The following is a 22,345-nucleotide window of genomic DNA, read 5'->3' on the forward strand; positions in this document are numbered from 1 at the left end:
CTGGGCCCACGCAGGCCAGGCCCCCCAGTGTGTGTGAGGGGCACCCACGCTCCGATGGTTCCGGGAATTGCGCCTCCCAGTGGACAGGGCAGGTGTGGAAATGGGACAGATGGCGAAGGACTTTGCACTGCCCTCCTAAGGAATTCTAATTTGCATACCAGGACTTTTCAGATTGATTTTTTTAAGTATATTTTGTTGATTATGCTGTTACAGTAGTCCCAGTTTGTTTTCCTCCGCTCCCCTCTGCCCAGCACCCCCGCAGATCGATTCATTCTGAGGCTGCGCTGGGACCTGGTCCCCTGGGACAGAGAGGTGCCAGCGCCGTCCTGCGCCGGGGCCGCTCTGCTCGGTCTGGCTTGTGTGAGCCTCTGTGCAGAATTTGCTTGATTGTTTGGAGAAAGGGTTTCCCGACTCTCTTTGTTTTTTGTTTTTTTTTAGATGTTAAGTTGTCAGAGAATATTGGGAGTCACTGAAAAGTTTCAGAGGAGGAGCTTATGTACGTGCGGGTGACCGTCAGGGGAAAGAGTGCACTTCAGATGGTAGATGTTTGAGAAGTTCAGGTGCAGGTCTAGCAGGCAACTGGGGAGAAGGCTTGACGCGCTGGGAAAGGTCTTGCCTGGAGACAGAGCCTGAGCCCAGAGATCATTTTCTTTTTTGAAAATTAAATAGGGGTCTTAAAAATCTCTCAAGGAACTAGTATAAATGACCCATGGACATGACAGCGGGGTGGGGACTGACTGTGGGAGAGGGGTGGGCAGGGTGGGGGGAGCAACGGGGGGAAAAGTGGGACAACCATGACAGAAAAACAATTAAAAAACAATCTGCTTACTTCCTCCCTCCAAAGCCACAGGCTCCAGGAGGCGTGAACAATATGTCGCATTGTTTGGTGAGTTTAACCATGTCCACAGTGGTTCCGTGCTGTGGACAACTGTCTCGTTGTTCTTCTGGAGAAAACCCGCAGACACGGTTTTCAGGTGTAGCCGTGCCGGTGAGGCCTGGTCTAGGGGAACGTCCTAACAACTCCTTTTCCATTCGGGCGTTTCCTGGCTTCCTCTGCTGTACAGAACGGGGCAGTGAGCACCTCCGTATCCGCCTGCGCTGCGTCCCCAGGGGAAGTAGTGAGCAGCGGGGCGGGGAGTCAGGGCCCTCCTGCCGCTATCCCGCGGGCCGGCGGCCCTGGGGTCAGACTGCACCTCTGCCCGTCCGATGCGTGGGGACTGAGGCGTCACTGCCCAGTGCATCTAGTGCCCCTCTGCCTGGTCACAACGTGCCTGTTTTTACTGCGCGATTTTGTCTGTTTCACGGCGTCGTCGGAACTCTGTAACTCTGCCTCCTGATCTGTTGCATTTATCTTCTGTGGCATCCTTAAAAGTAATTTCTTTTTATCGGGAAGTTTACACATTTTGATATAGTCAAATTTATCAGTCTTCTATAAATTGTTTCTTTTTTTGAAAATGCATTTCTGCTCTGAAGTGAAAACAACTCTCTGTATTTTGTTTTAAGGAAATTTTAAGGTTACTCTTTTAGATGGTGTGAGAGAGTTAGCTTCATCTGTTTCCCAGCTAGAGGCCACTTGTCACTGACTGAAGAGCGCGTTTCCGTTGGGCACCCCTCCCCCGTTGTGTGGAGGTACCAGAGGGGCCTGGGGATGTTCTGGCTCTTTGTTTTGTCTCCTGCACGTGGTTGTTTATTCTCTGCTCCACGTTGCAGTGTCTTAAACACTGTGTTTTAGCGTGTATTTTGTATCTGGTTCCTCTTTTCCTTTTCTCAGGATGGCCTTAGTGCTTCTTAGGCCCTTACTCTTTATTAGGAATTTCAGAATCAATTTAAAGTCTGTGAAAAATTATAAGGGGGTTTTGATTGGGACACATTCAGTCTGTAGATTACTTTTGGAAAACTTTTGACTTCTTTATGAATTGGATTTTCCTATCCATGAATGTGGTATACACCTTATTGTTTTTTTGTGTCTCTTATGTTTTTCATTAATATTTTATAATGCTCTTCAAAAGTTCGTACACACCTTTTGCTAGATTTGCTTTTTAGGTACCTTTATGTTTTTGTTGCTTTTATGACATTTTTTAGAATTAAAACTTGTAGTTAGTTATTGCCAGCATATAGGAGGAATACTGCCAGGATTTTCAAGTTGCTTCTGAATCCAGCAGCCTTGCTGACCTGTCTAATATGTTCTAATAGCCTGCAGATGCTATTAGTTGTCTATGCAGAACATTGTGTTAACTGTGAATAAGTTAGTCTCTCTCTTCCAGTCCCAGTGCTTCATGTTGTGCCTTGGTCTTGTTGCGCTGGCCAGAACGCCCTCCACAGTGCCTAGAACTGGCGGTGGCGGTCCCCCCCGACGGCGGGGGTGGCTGCAGGTGTCTGTGAGAACGCCTTTTCGGGCTGGTACAGTGCCCTTCCGCCCCCGTTTGCTAAGGCTTTTGTTTTTGTCTTATGAAGTCATGAAAGCGTGTTGGCAGGTAAGAGTTCTTGTGAATCTGTTGAGTCGATCATGTGTTTTTGGACATTTAAGCTCCTAATATGATGAATTCCATTAATATATTTTCAAATACTGAAGAGTCATTTATTTCACGTTTGAGATAAGCCCTGCTGGGTTATGAAATATCAAGTAATACCTGCTGAATTGTATTTGCAGATATTTATTTGGGAATTTGGGGATTTACTTGTAAATATTTATATTTGCCTCAGCGTTCAAAAGTGAGATTGGTTTGTAATTTCCCATTCTTATACGGACTTTTTTTTTTTTTTTTTTTGTCTTGTATATCAGAATTTTACTGGCTTTATAAACTGAGTCTGTTAGCTTTCTTTTTCTGTTCTCTGGAACTCTATATAAGTTAGGAATTATTTACCTTGAAGGTTTATTAAAATGTATGACATTCTTTTGGATCTGCACTGGGTATTTTTATTTTAAATACTAGTATCATCTGTCAACTGCTCTAGCAAGTGTTCTTAAAGGTGCAGAGTTTGTATGGACATCTTCAGAGCCCCCTCTCCTGGACGTGCTCCCCCTGGCAGCCGCCCTTGGATTTACCCTCAGAGGACGTCCTGGCATCTGGAAAAGAGCCTTTCCCTTGGCCGCACACACATTCTGTACCCACACAGCTAACAATCTTCAGGATGTTGGCATTTTCCTTTATTAAGTGTAATCTTAACTTGTTTTGATTCATCAGTACAGCTAGCTGAGGTGTTTCATTTTTGAATTTGTTTAAATCATTTGCAAGCTATAGTTTCTTCATCTTTAAACTATTTTACGTTGGAATAATTGTAGATTCGCAGGAAGCTGTTACATCTTAGGTCGCTATTTAGTGCAGTAACCTGGGGACGAGGCAGCTGACGCGGTGACGGTGAGCCGCTCTGTGCCGCTCCGTCCCGCATGGGCTCCCCGGGGGCCTCCGCAGGCAGGACGCAGGCAGCTCTGCCCCCATGGGTCCCCCCAATCCCCTTTCCTGGCCTCTGACAACCACTTGTCTGTGTCCGTCTCCGTGAGTCTTACTGTGATGATGTCACAGACGCGGGGGCATCTGGTAGGTGTCCTTCCCTGATGGGCCCTTTCACGTGGCATCGTGGTGCCTTCCCGTGGCCGAGCGTGTGCCAGTGCATGGATGTTCCACGGTTTGTGTAGACAGTCATCCGAGGAGCACAGGTTGGCCGTTCCCAGCTCTTAGCTCTTACACATGCAGTCGCTGTGGACACGTGTGAACAGGTTTCTGTGTGGCCGTGATTTTCGTTCCCCTGGGTAAATACTGTGGACGGCAGTCCCTTGCTCGTGTGGCAGGTGTCTGGAAACTGCCAGGATGGTCTCCCTCTTAGGTGGCACCCCCTGCTTCTGCTTTCTCGTGTGCCCTTTCTGGGGTGCCCGCTCCACATCCAGCACAGGTACACGGCCCTGCTCCGCCCCGGGCCGGTGTAGCACAGGCGCTGGCCGTCCCCCGGCCTTTCCCTCGCCGGGGTCCGGCTCAGGGACCCTCCTGGATGGAGCCGTGTAGCACCGCTCCTTGCTGTTCTCGGCTTCCTGGTACACCCTCGCACGGAGGAGCAACGGACGTGCGCCCAGCTGGGCCGTCCAGTGTCCACGCCACGAGCTGTGGTGTTTACTGGCCTCGTTCATTCCGCGTCTTCTCTGAGGTCCGCCGAGCTGGGCTGCAGGTCGCTGCCTGGGGGCCCCGGTTCTGGGCTCTGTGCTGAGTCACAGCTGTGCCCCCCGACAGCCAGCGACGCGGCTCCCCGAGACGCGCTTCTCTGTCACGTTCGCAAGGACTGTGGGACCACATCTGGCTTCTCGTAAGGATGGACAGAGGACTTGGATGTGAGCTCTGTACACCTTTATTCTTCATTCGTTTCCACGATTCAGCGTGTCCTCTGTAATAGTGGGAAGGAGCGTCTTTGATGGGGTTTTGTTGTGATTTCTAAGGACCACTCCCCATAGGTCTGCTGGGATTGGGGGTCACAGGACTTTGACTGCCTTTCCAGGAGGGGTGAGATTTGCTTTGTCGTCCACGTTTCCGAGGGTGGCGGTTCCGTCTCCCTGAGTGCAGCGGCTCCTCCGTAAGGCGGTGGCTTTTCTGGAACGACGCGGTGATGTGCAGAGCCTCTGCCTCTGCCTCTGCCTCTGCCTCTTGGCAGGGTCTCCTGCTGACGTGGGCGTTTAATCCCAGTTCCTGCGGAGCTGAGACCCAGCTGGCCCGGGGGGCGGTCTGTCCCCTGTACGGCCGCCCTGTGCGGGTCTCCGAGGCCTGCGGCAAACGGTCCTGCCTGGGCCCTTTCAGATACCTAACCTGGGCCTCCCACGGTCCCATGTGCCCTCCAGTTCCCAGGGACGGGCTGTGTGTACGTCTGCAGGTGGCCCCCCGTGCCTCCTGCCCGCCCTCTGCCCCGCGGCCCCGGACGGCTCTCGGCTTGGCATGTGGCCACGCCTGGGCCCGGCCATGCCTGCTGCGGCTCCCCTGCCCCGCAGAAGCCCTGTCCTTCAGCTTCTGTCCCCTTTCCTAACGAGGTGCAGGAGAGGGGGTGGTGAGGGGACTCCCTCCTGTGTCACTTCCTTTCCTCTGCCTCAGCCCCTGGCTTCAGCGTGCCTTTCTGAGAAAAAAAACTCACCTCGCTCTTCCAGCTTTGTGCTCGTCTTCGGTTGTAATAAACTAGGGATGCGGGTGATCTGCTTTTAAAAGCAGCTGTATTTGTTTACTAACTTATTTGGAATAAACTTGACGAAGAAGAGTTTATGGGAGCTCAGGCTGGGTAACCAACCAGGGTTAAGAATTTAAGTGGGAAATGGACTCTTTGCGAAGTTTTCCGCATTTCATTAGATGTTAAGTTCTGGAGGGAAGTTTTATATAATTGTTTACTACTAAGTATGTTCCCATATATCAAGGCTGAGCTCTTATTAAAGTAGTGCATTAAAAGCCATTAATGTTTTTATGTAAAACAGTTCGGTTACATTTTGTGTTAGATACTAACCAGCAATCTTCTAGTTTTTCCTTTTAATGGAAAGTCAGTCATTTTTCTTTTGTAACAAAGCTGAAGGTATATTTAACATCTGTCTGATGCGGAGTTTTATTAAAATGACGTGAGAGCATACCGACATTACTTTTCCGTCCTTTCTCCTCTTCCGTATCATCCTTTCAGTTCTGTTTCCTTCTGGGCTGTACTTTAAACTTCGGCACCTGTTGCTACAGACGTCAGGAGCGCTGACCTATCGCGGGGAATGTGTTTTCCGAAGACACTGAGCAGTTCCGCGCCGGGGGTCTGGCAGCCGGGCAGCGGGGCAGCGAGGGCCTGGTGCCCGCGGGCAGTAACGCAGGGGCGGAGCGAGGAGCCCCTGCGTGCTCGTGTGTGTCCGCGTCCCCGGCCCGCGCGCCCCTGCGGTGGGAGCGGACCCGCACGGGCGCGGGCAGCCACGCGCATCGCCGCGCTCCGTTGTTTTTAAGGCATCGCCGTCAGGGAGCCGGCGAAGGCGGCGGACCCGGCGCCGAGGAGAGCGCTGCGGGGGGTGGACGACCTGGACTTCTTCATCGGGGACGAAGCGGTGGACAAGCCCGCGTACGCCACGAAGGTGAGCGAGCCCCGGGCGCGGCGGCCCCAGGCTGGGGCGCAGGCCTCGTTGCTGCGTCCGGACGGGGGGCCGAGGGGCGTTTCGGAGGCCCGGGCTGCGGGGGGAGACCGCAGGCCGACCGACAGACCGGTCAGACGTGGGACGCCGCACGGCCCGTTAGAGAGGAGCTCTGACGTCATCTGAGGAGGCGTTTGCGCTCAGACAGAGGAAACGCTGAGCGGCGGCAGGGCCGGTGGGCCGCGCCTGCACCTGTCTCTCCGCTGTGGGACGTTCGCTGGGGGTGGGGGAAGAGCCACGGGTGACAGTCTCCCTGGGGAGGCCGCTGTTGTTTCTCTGCGGGGGTGGCGCTCGCTGCAGGCCGGGCAGACCTCGGTCCCCACGGCTCAGGCCCCGGGCCCTGCTGCTGCCCCGCCCCCACCGCCGGCCCCGCCCCCGCCTCCGGGCCCCGCCCCCACCGCCGGCCCCGCCCCCGCCTCCGGGCCCCGCCCCCGCTGTCGGGCCCCGCCCCCCACCGCCGGCCCCGCCCCCGCCCCGTGCCCTGCCGCTTGACCCTCCTGGCTTCTCCCGTGTCAGTGGCCCATCAGGCATGGGATGGTGGAGGACTGGGACCTGATGGAGCGGTTCATGGAGCAAGTGATCTTCAAGTACCTGCGCGCCGAGCCTGAGGACCACTGCTTCCTAATGGTGAGTGCTGGCGAGAGGCTGTCTCTGCACGCCCCCAGGTGCTTAGACTGGGCACCCGAGGGGGCTTCTGCGGGGAGACCCGAAGTTCAGCTCAAACGACTGGCATGAACCGGGGTGCTGTTTTTGGCAAATAACAGAACAAAACCCTGTAAAGCCAGAAAGGGCTCATTATCTCACTAAACGGGAAGCCTCAAGTCGGGGGCGTCCCCGTGGGGTTCTCACAGCCACGGGAGCGAGGGCCGGCCTCCTGTGTGGGTGCCCCTCGGGCCAGTCTCTGTCACCGCTCGGGGTGTTTGCCTTCAGAGCCAGGGGCACTTTTTAAGGTTCCTGGAAACCTTCCCAGCAGGTGGGCCCGTCATCCGTGCCTGACCTGGTCACTAGGAGCGGAGCAGGATTCCTTGACGGGGTTAGAGGAATCGAGGTCTTCTCCCCGGGGCTGGGAGGGGACCCTCTCCGGTCACCTGGCCCAGGACGATCAGCACCTACACAGGCTTCCAACAGCCAGGCAGGTGGGGGGCGGGGCCGGCTGGGCAGGAAGCAGCCGCGCACGACCACGGCCGGTAGGTAGCCGGTGGGGTAACTGGGCGGCTGTGAGCTTCGTGTCCCGGAGCAGAGGGGGCGGCGGCGAGGGGCACTTTGCCGGACTTTAAAGTTGACTGTTAGTGAGGCCAAGCGGGTTGTGGGCCCTGATGCTGTCACTTAACCTTGTTCAAACAGCAAAGCGTGACAGAGAAAGAAGCATCTCTCAGCCTTGGACTCCATCCTAATTGTAAAACTCTGTGTTGCAGGTTTTCTCCCGTGAGATGCCCTTTTTCTGTTACAATGAATCGCACCTATGAAACGCATGCTTTCAGGGGAGCGATTGCATGTAACATGTACTGCGTATTAAAATCGTCATACTTGAGCTTTGGGCTTTTTCCATACAGGTGCATGGTTCCCTGATCTCAGCCAGGTCCAGTTTTGTACTTCTGATATTAAATGGGGAGTCCTCTGGCTTGGAGTGCGGTAACTCCAAGGCTGGTGTGGCCGTGGAATCTGTCTAGTATCTGTCGAAGCGAGTCCATGACGGTGCTCCCATCTTTCTTCGGGTGTGTCTGCACTGTGGGTGTGGGCGCTGTGCTTGCGGAGCTCTGTGCGTTCCCTGCTCTGCCGCCGAGGGGGTCGTGCGGAGGAAGTGGGGCCAGGGAGCGGCCCGTGTGCCCAGTGGCCTTGCCTTTGTGGCCGGAACAGATCCCAGCGCCCACCTGTCCCGGCTGGCGTTCCTCCTCCCCCAGCACGCCGCAGGCTGCCCCCCGTTGGAGAGGACCGAGGAGTGGGCGCCACGCCCGCCGGCCCCCGTCCTCCCAGCTCACCGTGCTGGGAGTCGCCCGTCCCACTCTCCTTTGGGAAACAGCACGTCGCAGGCCTGGGCACAGCCCCCGGGGAACGTCTCCTCACTTCCTTTCTGACTGAGTTGGCTTGTGTGGGCCAGTAAGAAAAAACCCATTGTTAGGAAAGGGGGGAAGTGTCTGGTGTGAACGTGGAAAAGCTCACGTCCGTTTGCCAGGAGTGAAGACCGTCAGTGAATGTTCAGAATAACCAAGTTTATGAAAGAAGAAAAGACTGTGTTACAGACGTTTTCTTCTCGTCCGCACTCTACTCTTTCCTCTTCTTTAATTGTACTTTTTCCGTGACCGTCTGTCCCCCTTACAGTCCCCACACTGCTGTCCTTGTCCGTGAGCCCTTTCTCCTTTTCGCTCAGTCCCTCCCCTCAGCCCCCGACATTTTGAATTCTGCAAGTCGGCTCACTGCACGACGTGACTGAGGCGGTGAGGAGGGGGCGCCTCTCCGTCCGGGCTGCGCACGCCCGTCCGTGACCGCAGCGGTCACAGATGGCAGGGCGGGCTCAGAGGCCGACGGCCAGGCCGTGGAAGAGAGCGCGGGTGTTCGCTGAGCCGCTCCGTCCGCTGAGGGCTTCTCGGTCCGGGGAGCCCACGTGGGAGGCCTGAGGTGCACGCCTCTCCGCAGCTCTTGCGGGTGCGTTTCCTGACCGCTGGGGCCACGTCCGCACAAACGGGGTGCTCGCGACGGCCCGCGTTCCTCACGAGGCTCAGCTCACGTTGGCCGTGCGGGCTGAGCAGAAGCACCGGGGGACCGCTCTTCTCTGCTACTGGGCCGCCTGGAGTTCACAGCAGAACCCCGTATTCCGGAGGGCCGCTGGGCTGTGGAGTGGAAAGTGTGCTGTGCCTTCAGAAGAGGTGGACGCTTTGAATCTGGGTCCAGCAAGAAAGAGCAAACAGAGAGGGAGCCTCACCCTTCCTCCTTCTGTTCCGTCCGGTCCTTAGTGGGTGACGGAGTGCTGCTGCCCACGTGGGTGGGTGGCGCATCTTTTCAGTCTGTGGAGCATGGCCTCTCTAGAAACACCTCCCCGACACGCCAGCCCTGGGGGCGCCCTGGGGCCAGATAGGCTGACAGGGTGTGAGCCTCCCCACGCGCGTGACCTGGAGCATGTGCAGCGGCAGCCCCTCCCCGGGCTCGGGGGGCCCGGGACCCGCTCTGTCCGGTGGCTGCCAGCGCACGGGGGCTGCTTCCTGGGCTCAGTCCCTTACCAGCGGCCCCTGTGCTTCCCAGCGGCCAGGGTCTCGCCGTCTCCCCCGCCCCCAGCCTCCCTCCTGAGGGTTTAGGTGTTTTAATAAGGTTTCTCTGCTGCAGTCAGAGGGAGTGGGGTGAGGCCATACTAGGTACACGTGTTCAGTTTGCTGTCTCCATCCAGAGACATGGATTGGTTTCATAGTCATGACTGATTATTCATTTTGGAATCAATACCAGATGCTATTTTACCATTGTTACGAATAAAAATGTTTATGTAGTTTGTGTTCATGTGATGTTTTAATATGTCTGAGTATTAAAAAATGAGAACTCGATACCTCCAATTTAGAGCTTGTTATAAATAATGGTTTGGGAAGGTTTTATTTAAATCAGTCTCCTAGAGGAACAGTTACTGGTGGTGCACATAGAAGAAATGGGGGACTGAGGAAGAAGTGGGTTTGTGATTACCGTTTGCAGAACCCAGGAGATGTGCCTTAATAATCTGAATTTGATTCAGGAACCAGGGGAACCTAATTATATTGTAAACATTTCTTAAATGGAACTATATGGGTTTTAATGCAGATCCTTCACAGATGGTGAATTGTTTGGTAGCAAGTACTAGAAGTATTAAAAAATAGTAGTTTAAACCAGTTAGGGGTTTTATTGTTAAGTTTGTACTGGGTTGGCCACAAAGTCCTTTACATTTTTTCCGTAAAATGGAAGACGCATTTCTCATTTTCACCAATAACTTTATTGATCTGCGTATTTTGAGTACATCACTCTCTCCTGCTGTTGGCTTCTCGTGGTCGGAGGCCAGGGGCTGCTGAACATCGTCCTGTGCATGAGGCAGCCCCACAGCAGACTTACTTGGCCAAAATGTCAGTAGGACCAAGAAACTTCACAAAGCACTTTTGACACGTTTGATCAGTCACAGCACCTTCTCCATACACGGCACAAATACTTTTTGCATTTCAGTTGCGTTTTTACTTTTCTTGAAATAATAAAGCACAACATGCCAAAAATATTGTGTATTTTCTTCCATCTTCAATATTAAAACGGCTGCACAAAAAAAATCAACCAATTTTGATAAGTTTAAAAAAAATGCATGCTGATAGGACAGCCGTCACAATACAGTCTAACAAGATTGTTGTGAATGAAGTTAAGGACAGCTGAGCGCTACCAGAGCCACCATGCGGGGGACACGTCGGGGGCTTGTGGCCGACCCAAAGCAGGGGGCAGGGCTGGCGCGGCTTCTCGCCAAGGGCCCCGCTGCCCCAGGGCGCTCAGCGTGGGGCTCCCTTCACAGGACACAAGCTGGCCGCCGCCATCGGCACCTCCACGTCCCAGGAGAAAGCGGGGGGCGGGCAGGAGGGAGACCGCACCGGCCTCGGCCGGCGCTTTTCTGGAAGCCGCAGCCGTCGGCTTTCACTTCTTACTGGCCAGCACTTCGCCCCCGAGCCACCCCTGTCCACAGGGAGTTCTGGGCCCTGCTTCCCTCGGGGCCTGTCCCGCCTCCTGTGATTGGTCCGCGGTCGGGCGGGCGGGCCTGGTGGCGCACGGTGTCACCCTGTGACCGCAGGAGCAGAGGCTGGCAGAACGAGACGTGGACTGTTCGCACGGCTCTGGCGGGGTTCCCCCTGCGTGGGGCACGTCAGGCATGGTAGGCGCCGGCAGGCCGGGGGTCGGGCCCAGGGGCGCTGCGCTGCTGTGCGCTGTGGGGTTTCTCCCTGTGGGCGGTGAGCCCCCCGGGGGCGCCGTGGGGTGTCACTGGGCCGTCTCCCAGGGCCGTCTCCGGGGCCCGCACAGCCGTCACACCGACGCAGCTTGCGGGCTCCCCTAACCTCTTCACCCACGTTTGTGTGCCTTCAGCCTCAGTACGGTGCCCCCCACTTCCTGTCCCCTGCTTTCTCACACGGCTCCCGTAACCTTGCTTATGGGGGATCCGTCGTCTGTCCAGGGAGCCTTCCCCGGCTGCTTAGCGGTTCCGCTCTTCTTAGGTGTTTACTCTTGTTTCCAATTTCTTGGTTTTATAAGAAACAATATAGGGTAAGCTCTGCCCATAACACCTTTTCCTGTATTTCCATAAAAAGAACTGCCAGTGTTTACGGGGGACCCAGCAGTGCTGATCATCTTGGAGTCTTGAGCGTCCCGTGCCCCACAGGTCCCCAGCCCACGAGAGGCCGCCTGGTTTGTATGGGTCAGCGCCGACTCGTTCTTAATTTGCATTTTGAGAACTCAGACCGGAAACATTTCTTCACCTGTTTATTAGTGGGATTTCCTCTTGCGAATTGCCTGTTCACGTCCTGTACTCTTGTACATATCAATTTTTGTTGCTTTTCTTGTTGCTATAATATAGACTGTTTCTCCTGGTATGCGATTCATTACAGATAATTACAGTGGAAATTTATTGAGCATTTGCTGTGTGCTCCCACCCCCCCCCCGCCCCCGTTTACACGTGTTCACTCATTTATTTCATCCCACGAACAGCGCTGAGGTGGGAAATTAGTCCTATTTCCAGAGTGGTAGGCGGTGTCTTAGGAGACACACTAACCAGTACTGGCGGAACCTACAGCCATTAACACCTGTGCTTTAAATGGAAGAAAGCGAGAACAGTAATTCCTAACACGGACAGTGTGGACTGGGCACCTGACGGGTGTCCATCCGAACCCTTTGGGGAGGCGCCTTAAAGTAAGCAGTGTGTTGCTGACTGACTTTGAGACCCCTCATCTATGATCTGCCATTGGGTATGACCTCATTATCTGTCCCCCACATTTCAAGGCTGCTTCCCTCGCCCACACGGGAATGTGCCAGTTCTCATTACCGTGATTAAACGGACCTGGGGCTCTGTGGTGGCGCTTTGCGTCAGGTACACGAGAGTAAATGAAAGCAGCCGCTGGTTGCTGGGCAGCCCTGTTTGTCTGACGAGGGACGCGCCCACACAGCGCAGGGTTCGGGAGTGCAGACGGATCCCCCGGGCGTGGCGCCTGCCCCCGGCCTGCTGCCAGCTCTTGGCCAGTTCAGGGTTCATCTTTGCAGAGATAATTGTGGGCAGGCCCGTGGGCCACGCATGCACTTTTGTTTCATACACATGGTAACAATATACGCACTGTTGAACACCTTGGCTTTTTATTTAAAATAACTAGAAAAGCATAATAAAAGCATAACGCGAGATGTGCCCTTCTAACCATTTTTAGGTTCAGTGGCGTTGCCTGTATGCACATTGCTGTGTGACAGATGTCTAGACCTGCTCCGTCTCGGAAAACCGAACCTGTGCTTACTGAAAACGGCCCCTTTCCCTCCCCCCGCACCTTGTATTTTAAAGCAAGTTTTTATCAAAAATTGGCAAATCAGAATACTTAAGGACGTCTGCAGTACGGAGACACGTTTCTTTTACGTAAGTGTCACAGGGACCCTTTCGTATCAGACATATGGTGCTCACCCTGTGTGATTGCCATGAAGGGTTATATGTCATGGGGCGGCGTGATGGTTTAATCAGCTCCTAAGCGCTGGGCTTTTAGGTCATTCCGATCTCGCACTGTTGCACTTACCCGAAACGCTGCCCCAGACCTCTCCGGGCGCCTTGTTGCAGGCGGCTCTCTTGCCGGGAGGTGTCATTTGGTGAGTTTCTCACTTGTTTTTGCTGACGATTTTAGTACCAGTAACTCGCTCGCGCCGGTGCTGCTGTGAGCACTCAGATGCCTTCCCTCTCCCAGCTGGGGAGGCAGGTGCCCACTGTGACCGGAGGGAGGAAATCACGTTCCAAACTTAGGAAGACTGAAGGCGGGGCTGGGCTTGACCCCCAGCTCGTGGACCTGAGAACTCACTGTAACGCTGCTGGGCCGGCCGCTGCTGCGGCCGCCGGGTCTGGTCTGACGTCAGCCGCTTTACTCCGCTGTGCTTTCTGTGTTCACAGTGCTTTGACTTGTGTGTGAATTTTTTCACGCTCAGGCTTGGTTTTCTCTGCTTTGTGTTGGGTGTGCGTTCTTTCTAATAATTTTACCCTGTATCTGTTTAGTTTCATGTGCTACAGTCACCCCGTATTTGTTTAGGGCGGTTACTTCCTGCTGTGACGAGTGAGCACGCCGGCACGGGCCCGCATTTTCGTCCCTCCTCTTCCTCGCCTCTGCCACCTGCTTGTGATTGGCCGTGCCGCTCCACTGATCCTAAAGCTAACACTGACCGCTTTCCGTGTGTGAAGGCCCCGACACTCGCTCAGTGTACAACGGCCTCTCCGACCCGATTCCATCGTGCGAGGGCACCCGTGTCTGAGTTCCCCGCTTTCTGTGCGCGCCCCGCCCTTGATAACTGTTCACTCTGACGTGGGCGTCCGGTTCTGTGACCGTGATCCCCAGGGAGGAAGAACCTGTGTCTCGCAGCGTAAGGTCCCTGCAGGTCTCGGGCTGTGCTCCCGGCCTCCGTGCTTGGGTGACGTTTGTCTTCCAGCAGTGAAGGCACGTGGGGCTCAGGGGCCCGCTCCCCAGGTTCTCACGTCATGGCGCCCTGCTCGCGGCCAGTGCGGCCGATGCAGACCCCGGGCCAGGCTTCCTGCTCTGAAGACTGTAAGTCTGGCCACGTGTGCCAGCGCAAACGGAGGGGTGCTGACGGCGAGGTGGCGTCCTTTCCCTACTTCATGGGCGTCCTGGTCTGCTCAAGCCGCGGGACAAAATACGGCCGCGGAGCCGCAGCAGCGGACACGTATGTGTCTTCCCACAGCTGGGGGGCTTCGGCAGCCCAGGCTCCGTGAGGGCTGGTTCTGGGGGGCCCGGTGTCCGGGCTGATGCGAGGACGGCTGCCTCCTCGCCATGGCGTGGCATGGCGTCTCCTCGGTGCGTGTGTGCCCTGCGCGTGCGACGGCTCTGGTGTCTCTTCCTCGTCTGTGAGGACGTTAGTCCCGCCCTCGCGCCCTCACTTAGCCTCAATTACTTCCCCGGAGACCCATCTCCAGATACAGCCACACTCGGGGTGGGGATTCAGCATGAGTTTGGGGGGACGTAGTTCAGTCCATAACAGAGGATCATGTGTTTTTTTTTCCCCAAAAGGCCCGCAGAGTTTTTATTCTTTTTCTTTTCTTTTGCAGCTGTAACTATGTGATGTATGTCCGTATTTACTGACATGGAAAAACTCACAACATCCTGCTGAGTGACAAAGAGCAGGTGTATTTGTTCTGTTTATCTTTCTGTGAGCCTCTCATTTCCTCCTACTTGATAATCACTACTATTTTAAAATAGATATTAAACGTTTTAAAGTGTCTTTGGCTGTGATTTTTATCTGCTTTATCTTTATATTTTTCTGGGTACGGGGGTTCTGTCTGCATTTCGTTTTCCTCTGACTTTCGGCTCTTCCCCCTCTTTTTCTTTAGTTTTTTACATGGTCTTTGGCTGGTTTCTTTGTGTTCTTCCCTCATCTTTGAATGAGGTGAGCTCTTCCTGGACACCTGTGTGTGCGACTTGAGGGGGGCGGGGGGGCCGGGCACTGCCTAGGGTCGCTGCTTCTGCTTGGGTGTCTCTGCCTCGCGGCTGATGGCAGAGCCCTTGGCCCGGCCTTGCCCCCGTGCTCTGCAGCTGGTCTGCTTCCGCTGCCCCTCCCGCACCGGGCAGGGCGGCCTCGCCTGTGCTCTGGGCAGAGCTCTGCCGCCCTCCTGAGGCCTGGAGTCGCTGGTGGTCTCCCCGGGTTCTCACTGGTCTTGGCGGGGGTTCTCTTGCCCTTGGCACTTGCTGCAGGTCTGTCCCGCTGCCGGGTGCTCAGGCGTTGTCATCAAAGGGGGCGTCACCTGCTCTGTAACTTGTGCTGGGTGCGGGCCGGGGGGGTCACTGAGCGCAGCAGTGTTCGGAGAGGCCCTCTCTGCCGTCTGGAAGCTGGTAAAGCCGCATTTCTGTAATGAGCCCCTCTGGTCTCCTCTCTGCACAGCGTCCTAACGAACGTGCTTCTGGGTTAGTTTCTATGGTTCTGATGTACTTACATGAAATCTGGGCGAATACTGAATGTAGTGACTGTTTTCTTACAGACAGAACCTCCACTGAATACCCCAGAAAACAGAGAATACCTTGCAGAAATTATGTTTGAGTCTTTCAATGTGCCAGGACTCTACATCGCCGTTCAGGTAAAAGCCCGGTTATTGTCCTGATTCCCGAAGGCTCTCAGCTGTCTGGGGGCGGGGGGAGCGCCCGGGCTCTGTGGTCAGATGGAGCTGTGCGCCCCTCCCTTTCCCCTCCCTCCACACACACACACACACACACACTCGCAGAGGCACACTCACAGGCTCGCACACAGTCACACACATGTACACGCATACACAGCCACACATGGACACATAACATACACATGTAGACACGGCCACACACAACCATGCGCGCACACACACACTCTCACACTCACACACACACACACACCCTCACACACATACTCAGGCACACTCACAGCCTTGCACAGTCACACACACACACACACTCACACAGCTCAGTCACTCACACTCACACACACACACACTCACACAGCTCAGTCACTCACACTCACACGCTCTCACACACATATGCTCTCACACACTCACACTCTCACACTCACACACTCACACCCACACACTCACACTCACACACACACCCCCCATTCATCTCAGACTGAGGCTCCCGACCTCAGGCCTTCGGACTGGGCAGGGCCCTATGGCCGGGCCCCCTGTGCGCGGAGGGTGTTTAGCAGCACCCCTGGCCTTGACTCACTAGAAGCAGCACCACCAGCCTCCTCTCCCCCGAGTGGGACCAACAACGGCGCCAGGCATTTCCCGGTGTCCCCTGGGGGCAGTGTGGCCCTGGCTGAGCACCAGCGTTCCCGTCCCACCAGAGCAGAATTTCGGGGGTGGGGCCTGGGAACCTCTCTCAGACTCCACGGGTGGTCTTCCTGCAGCCCATCCGTGGACCCCACATCTCCTGATTGCATACGAAAGTCCCTGTCTCCCTGGGCTTTCTTTGTAACGGGCTGATTTGTTTTAGCAAAGCCAAGCCCTCCCGCTTACGTCTGCAGTTTGCACGCTCCCTGTCCAAGTTGGGATTTGAGTTTGCGGGGAAGGTGGCGGGCGCGGGGGGACAGTGTCTCGGACTCAGTAAGGAGGACCTGGTTGTGGGAGCTGTGCCGCATGCTGACGGTCCCTGTCCCCGCCAGGCCGTGCTGGCCCTCGCGGCGTCCTGGGCGTCTCGGCAGGCGGGCGAGCGCACGCTCACCGGGACCATCATCGACAGCGGGGACGGTGTCACCCACGCTATCCCAGTGGTAAGCGGCCCCTGCGGCCAGGCGGGAGGCCAGGGGACAGGTGAGAGGGAAACCCTCTTCCGTACTGAAGATGCCACTTAAAAGTCATGAGAGTGTTCAAACCAGGTACGGGGGAGGGGACGGATGCCCCACGCCTGCTGCGTTGGCAGCCTTGAATTTGCGGGGCGGTTCCTGCCGCTGATGCCAGCCATTGAGTGGGGTCTCCAGCTCTGCCTGGTCCTCCGCGTCACTGTCACCGGGGGCGGGGTGGGGTGGGGGGCTCTCCTGCTCACGGTCCGAGCTCTGGGAAGAGATCTGCCGTCCTGCGAGTCCGATTTGCAGGCGTGTGCGCAAGCCCTGGAAGGGTCACCGTTTTCTGAGACGAGACGTGGTGGCTGTACCCGCCTCTGCCTCCGAGGAGCGGCCGCTGGGGTCAGAGGCTATTTCAGAGCCAGGGGAGAGCGTGTGCGCGGGCCGCCTTGCGGGGCGCTCTTCGGGGGCGCTCTTCGGGGTCAGACTTCAGAGCACAGCGAGGCAGTTCCTGATCGGGGCTTGCTTTTGCTTTTCCTTTTGGTCTGATAAACGGTAAATGAATTGTTTGAAGTTGGGTTTTTGAAAATAAATCGACACTGTCAGACGGCGTAGGGGGCAGGCGGCCTGGCTCTCAGGCAGCCCCCCATTCCTCATCCACCACAAGCGCCGTCTGTCCGCGCCTGCAGCGGCGTGTGCCCGTGGGCCGCTGTCTGGAAGTGCAAGCCCGCGTCCCCTCTAGACGGTTCAGTGACTTCCGGTGAGAACACGCGCCGCTGCATGTCGGGGGGTTGGAGGAACAGCGTGCTGCCAACGCTGCACTTCCCCGGGGGTCGGAGCTCACGGAGGGAAGGTGGCTGCTCTGTGTTCGCTGATGTGCTCAGGCTGCAAGTTGGTCTTCGTTGTGTTCATAACTTGGACATGTTTCTATCTCCTTCTTAAAATACTCAACAAGTAACTCAGACCCTGTGGGAAGAGCACGTCTTCTCTTAACTTTTAGACGTCAGGCACCTCAGGCAGAGAGGTAAGGGCAGGGCAGTAACTGGTCCTCGGGACTTAGCGGGACTGAGCCAGTGGTCGTAACCATGGGAACCAGTCCCCCTGGAAACCACGGCCAGCGGCCCCCTGCCATGGCCCTGCCTCACGTGGGCACGGTGCACAGAGGCCAGCGCTGTTCTGTGGCACCTGGGCCACTTCCGTGTCTGCTGTCACTGCGGTAGGGTTATCCACTGACTACCAGGCCCCGGAGGGCCAGCCGTGCCCCAGGAAGGCCGGGGAGGGGCCCTGGGCCGAGCTGGGCGTGTGAACCCTTGGCCCGGCCCCGCGGGTGTTGGGCTGCACCCCGGCCTCACAGGTCAGGAAGGCGGCCCAGGGAGAGGGTCTGAACTGGGATGCTGCTGGTCCCGGATAGCGCAGTGTTGGGGAGCCAATGCGAACTCCCCCAGCAGGCGCGGGCTTGCTGGACTCGGTCTTCTGTGTTGTCACCCATGGGCTGCCGCTTGCTCTGTACTGTGGACACGGGAGCTGGGCTGAAGCAGGGCACGGCTCGTCCTGGTCCCTCCGCGGACAAGTGTGGGGCCGGAGTTCGAAGCCAGGCCGTTAGAATCAAAGTCTTGCGAACTTAACCATTAAGGTTGTTGCTTTCTGAATAAAAGTGATTTATAGTTGGTTCAGCAGCTTGTAGACGAAACTTTTCTTCTTGTTAGGGAGCAGAGAAAGATGGGGGTCGCGGTTCTGACACGCAGCCTTTCTTTGGGAGAGGAACTATCCCATGCGGTTTTTCTCGGCACGTTTCTGATGACGGTGTCGTTTCGGCTGCTGGGGGGGAGCTCAGGTCGTGAGAACGGAGTGGCGAGTGCGGTCACTTCAGGGGACCTCGTCCGAGGCGCCGAGTGGGGATCAGTGGGTGCGCGTTACGGTGCGAGGGGCAGGCGGGGCCCATCCCTGGGGGAGCCGCTCACGACCGCGCCTCCTCTCCCCGCAGGCGGAAGGCTATGTCATTGGAAGCTGCATCAAGCACATCCCGATCGCAGGTAGAGATATTACGTATTTCATTCAACAGCTGCTAAGGGAGCGGGAGGTGGGAATCCCTCCGGAGCAATCCCTGGAGACTGCGAAGGCCATTAAGGTAAAAACGGACGGGAAACGGGCTGGTTGGGGGTGAGAGCAAAGTGGTGTCCCCTGCCCTGCCCCCCTCCCCCCCGCGAGTGTGGGTCTTGCTCTGCCGGCCTCTGGGGTTCAGTGAGGGGGTGAGAGACCTGGCGCCAGCCTGTAACTCTGAACGCCAGTGTGTGGCAGCTCGGAAACCGGCCGAGCCCGGCTCTGCGGCGCAGCCTCAGCTTAGCTGGAGCCCCTCGGACAGAAACTCCGGTAGCTGAACTGTCTTATGCCCTCCCCCCCCCCCCCCCGCCGCTTCTGGAGTGGGAGCTGCCAGCCCCGCCGCCGGCGCCACTCCCGTCCGGTGCCCGCGTGTGTGGCCGTTCCCTGGGACCTGCACTCCAGGATGGCCCGCCCCAGATCCGGGACCATCAGACGGAGCCCCCCGGGTTTTCCGACTCCAGTGACCGTGCTGGGAGGGTTCGCAGCGAGCTTTCAGACTGAGCCAGGGAAACGCAGGGGCGTGGCCCATTGGTGACCACCAGCTCAGTCCCTGTCACCGTGCACGTTGCAGTCGGAGACCCTCTCCAGGGGACATTGCAGGTTGCAGAAGCAGGACAAATGATTCTTATTTTTAGTCAAAATGCAAGAGACGCTTAGTCCTGGAAGGATAGTTATTTCGTACACGGACAGAGAAGGGCTTCGCTTGTCTTTGAGGCGAGTTTAAGTGTGGGGGTGACGTGCGCTTGAGCATCTCCTGTAGTTTGGAGCTGCAGTGGGGGTTGAGGGGAGGTGCCCCCCTGCCCCCCATTTTCCTCCCATCTTAGTACCCGGTAACCCCGCTGGGGGAAGGAAAGGAAGCATTGGAGGTGACCCCCACATTTGCATGATACTCTTGGTAGAAACAGAGGTGTTTTGGGGACAGGGGCCCCGGTATAGGTCAGGTGGCCAGCTGCCCTGCGGGATCTGGGACCGAAGTCTCCTTGGAGGGAGCGTGCTCGGCTGGATGGGGCCGTCCCCGGCAGCCCCAAGACTTGGCCCTTTCCAGCTGGGGAGAGTTTACGGAGGTGTCGTTAGATTTCCTTTTTAGACTCGCATACTTGCCCAGATGTCCCCTCTTCCTTCCCCTGCCTCTCTTCCATGAAACACAATCTGGGTACATGACCCAGACTCCCTGGTACAGACGTGGATCAGAATTGAGCCTCTTGTTCCTGACACTCGGGTCAAGGGTGGCTGTGAGTGTCGCCCTGTTTAGTCTAGAGTCCTGAGTGAGGCAGCCCCGGGGCTGCCTCCGGTCCTCATCGTGGCGTTCACCCGACTGCCTGGCTCTCCAGGGCCCGGCTGTTCCCCGAGTGCAGGCTGCGAGGGGCGGGAGCAGAGACTCCCTGGGGGCCCCCGGGTCAGCTGCACTGGCCTGCGTGCGGGCTGCTCCCGCTGCCTGCTCTCGTGTCCCTTCTGTCCCTAAGGACGGGCCCCCACGATGGGTGCAGTCAGTGCCCCTCGTCGTGCCCCGGCCGTGGCCGTGGCTGTGGGTGGTGGTGCCCGCTGCCCTGGCGGCACGGCCCACAGCTCCACCGCTTCCCGGAAGCCTTTCCCGCCATCACCCAGGCGGCTGCGGTGCCCTGAGCAACCGACAGGGCCTCGGGGTCGGAGCTGTGCCCCCCGGCCCCCTCTGTTGTTGGGGGGCAGTGTTCTGTATCAGATCCTGCCCTCCGGCCTTAGGGCCCCGTCAGCGTGTCAAGGGCGGTATCAGAGTAGGGCTCAGGGATTCTAAGAAGCGGCCGAGTTCATCCCATGAGAGCACCCTCAGAGGTCCTCCCAGAGCGGGTGTCAGCACCAGGGGGCCACCCCGCCCCCAGAGTTGGGGACACCGTGAGCACAGGGCGCAGCGCTGGCCCAGCAGCGGCAGACGCTGAAGCCTGCAGCCCCTGTGCTCCGTCCGGGGGGGACTGTGTGTCTCCATGGTGACCTGTAACGAGGCGCCCCGGCACCGTCTGCCCCAGGAGGCTGACTCCCGAAGCTGGTACTCAGGGGCCACTTGCGGCTTTGCGGAGGTTGGTTCTAAGGACCCGTGGTCCGCCCAGGGATCCCCGTGCCGCGTCCGCAGGTGCGGAGGAAGCCGTGCACGTCCCGGGCTGGTGGTCCTCGCTGAAAGCCACCTGCAGTTCTCTCGGGGCAGTGGCAGCAGCAGTGACACCACGGGACTCCCGGCCCCCCAAGTCAGCCTTTTCCTGTGTCCACGGCCCCTGCCTCCCTGTAACCTGCGGTGTCACCCGCTTAGTTCCCATGCATGCTCAGCCGGGCACGTGCCCGGGGCAGGGGTCTGCATGTGCTGCTCCCGCGTGCGTCCTGTGTGCCCCGGTGTGTGAGCACGCTGGGCCGGGTCGCACAGCAGGTGGGCAGCTGGCCGACTGGTCGGGGTGGGCATCAGTGGGCGGGCGGCAGGGAGGACCCGATGGGACTAGGAGAGAGGAGTGGAGGCAGGACACTTTGCAGACACCTTGAGAGGGTATTTCAGGTCATGTGGCGACACACGCGATACAGCGAGAGGCTGGGGTCAGTGGCCGAGTCGCAGCGAGAGCGGCGTCCGTGCCTGACGTCAGAGCGCGGTCACGTCTGCTGTGAGGGGGGAGACTGAGGCTCGACGGCAGGGCCATGCCGCGGTGGGACCGCGGGCCGCTCTCCGTTCGGAGGCGTGTTTAACGCTGGGGTGACGGGCATTGGTCAGCGCGGGCTCTGGGCACGCCGCTGACGCCTGCTGGCGTGTGTGTGTGTGTGCTCGCAGGAGAGGTACTGCTACATCTGCCCCGACATAGCCAGGGAGTTTGCCAAGTACGACGCGGAGCCCTGGAGGTGGACCAAGCAGCACACGGGCGTCAGCGCCGTCAGCCAGAAGAGGTTCTTCGTGGACGTGGGCTACGAGCGCTTCCTGGGGCCTGAGATCTTCTTCCACCCGGAGGTGTGTGGGAGCGCGGCGCGTGTGGGGGGCAGCACGGGGCACCCGTGGCATCGCGCTGCCATCTGCTCGCTTGCCTCCCTCGGCCCCTCGGGACCTGGTTACCCCCAGAGAGTTAACGGTCGGTGAGTCCCTGAGAGGCGAGGAAGGCGCTGGAAGAGCAGAGGCGGGCAGTGGGGCCGGAACGAAGTGCACGCTGACGTGGGAGCGTGTGGACCTCAGGGACCGCGGGCAGGTTGCCTCCGTGTAAAAGTGGGGTGACGTGGCCTTCCTGCCTCACGCCGGCTCCCCGCCCCGGGCGCCGTCTGCTGGGCCCCGGCTGCCAGCGCCGCGGTCACCGCTGCCGTCCAAGGACCGGCCTTCCAACTGCGCGCTGCTCAGGGACAGTCCCGGCTGCTGTCCTTTCAGCCGGAGGTCGCAAAGGACTGCCATGGCTTTTGTAGGAGCAGTAATTAAGGTTTAAATAAAATGCGTTTTTAAATAATCTGGTCTCTCTTGCTGCCTGATTCAGTTTGTATCCAGTACGCAGGCGGCACACTGCTGCCTGATTTTAGATGCACAGGTGCCCGCCTCGCACCTGGAAGTGGCACACAGTGTGTGCGTTACTGTGACCTCATAACATCCTGCCCCCCCCCCCCCCCATGCCTCGGCGGCACTGATTCGAAGCAGACGTGAAACTGACCGCGCCCAGCGAGCAGCTGGCGAGC

The 22,345-nt window shown here is 57.5% G+C and overlaps 1 protein-coding gene across 1 annotated transcript in view; it reads left to right on the forward strand.

Moving 5' to 3' along the window:
* The window catches only part of ACTR3B (actin related protein 3B), a 42,598-nt gene that overhangs the window by 13,619 nt on the left and 6,634 nt on the right, over nucleotides 1–22,345 (forward strand). The window contains exons 3-8 of the mRNA XM_090287722.1: nucleotides 5,940–6,064; nucleotides 6,638–6,748; nucleotides 15,321–15,416; nucleotides 16,469–16,576; nucleotides 18,570–18,713; nucleotides 21,468–21,641. Of these exons, the coding sequence (XP_090143848.1) occupies nucleotides 5,940–6,064; nucleotides 6,638–6,748; nucleotides 15,321–15,416; nucleotides 16,469–16,576; nucleotides 18,570–18,713; nucleotides 21,468–21,641 (758 nt within the window). The remainder of the gene's footprint in view (nucleotides 1–5,939; nucleotides 6,065–6,637; nucleotides 6,749–15,320; nucleotides 15,417–16,468; nucleotides 16,577–18,569; nucleotides 18,714–21,467; nucleotides 21,642–22,345) is intronic.

The sequence above is a fragment of the Furipterus horrens genome, unplaced genomic scaffold (assembly GCF_987537825.1).
Source record: "Furipterus horrens unplaced genomic scaffold, mFurHor1.1.pri manual_scaffold_9, whole genome shotgun sequence".
In the NCBI taxonomy this organism is placed as follows: domain Eukaryota; kingdom Metazoa; phylum Chordata; class Mammalia; order Chiroptera; family Furipteridae; genus Furipterus; species Furipterus horrens.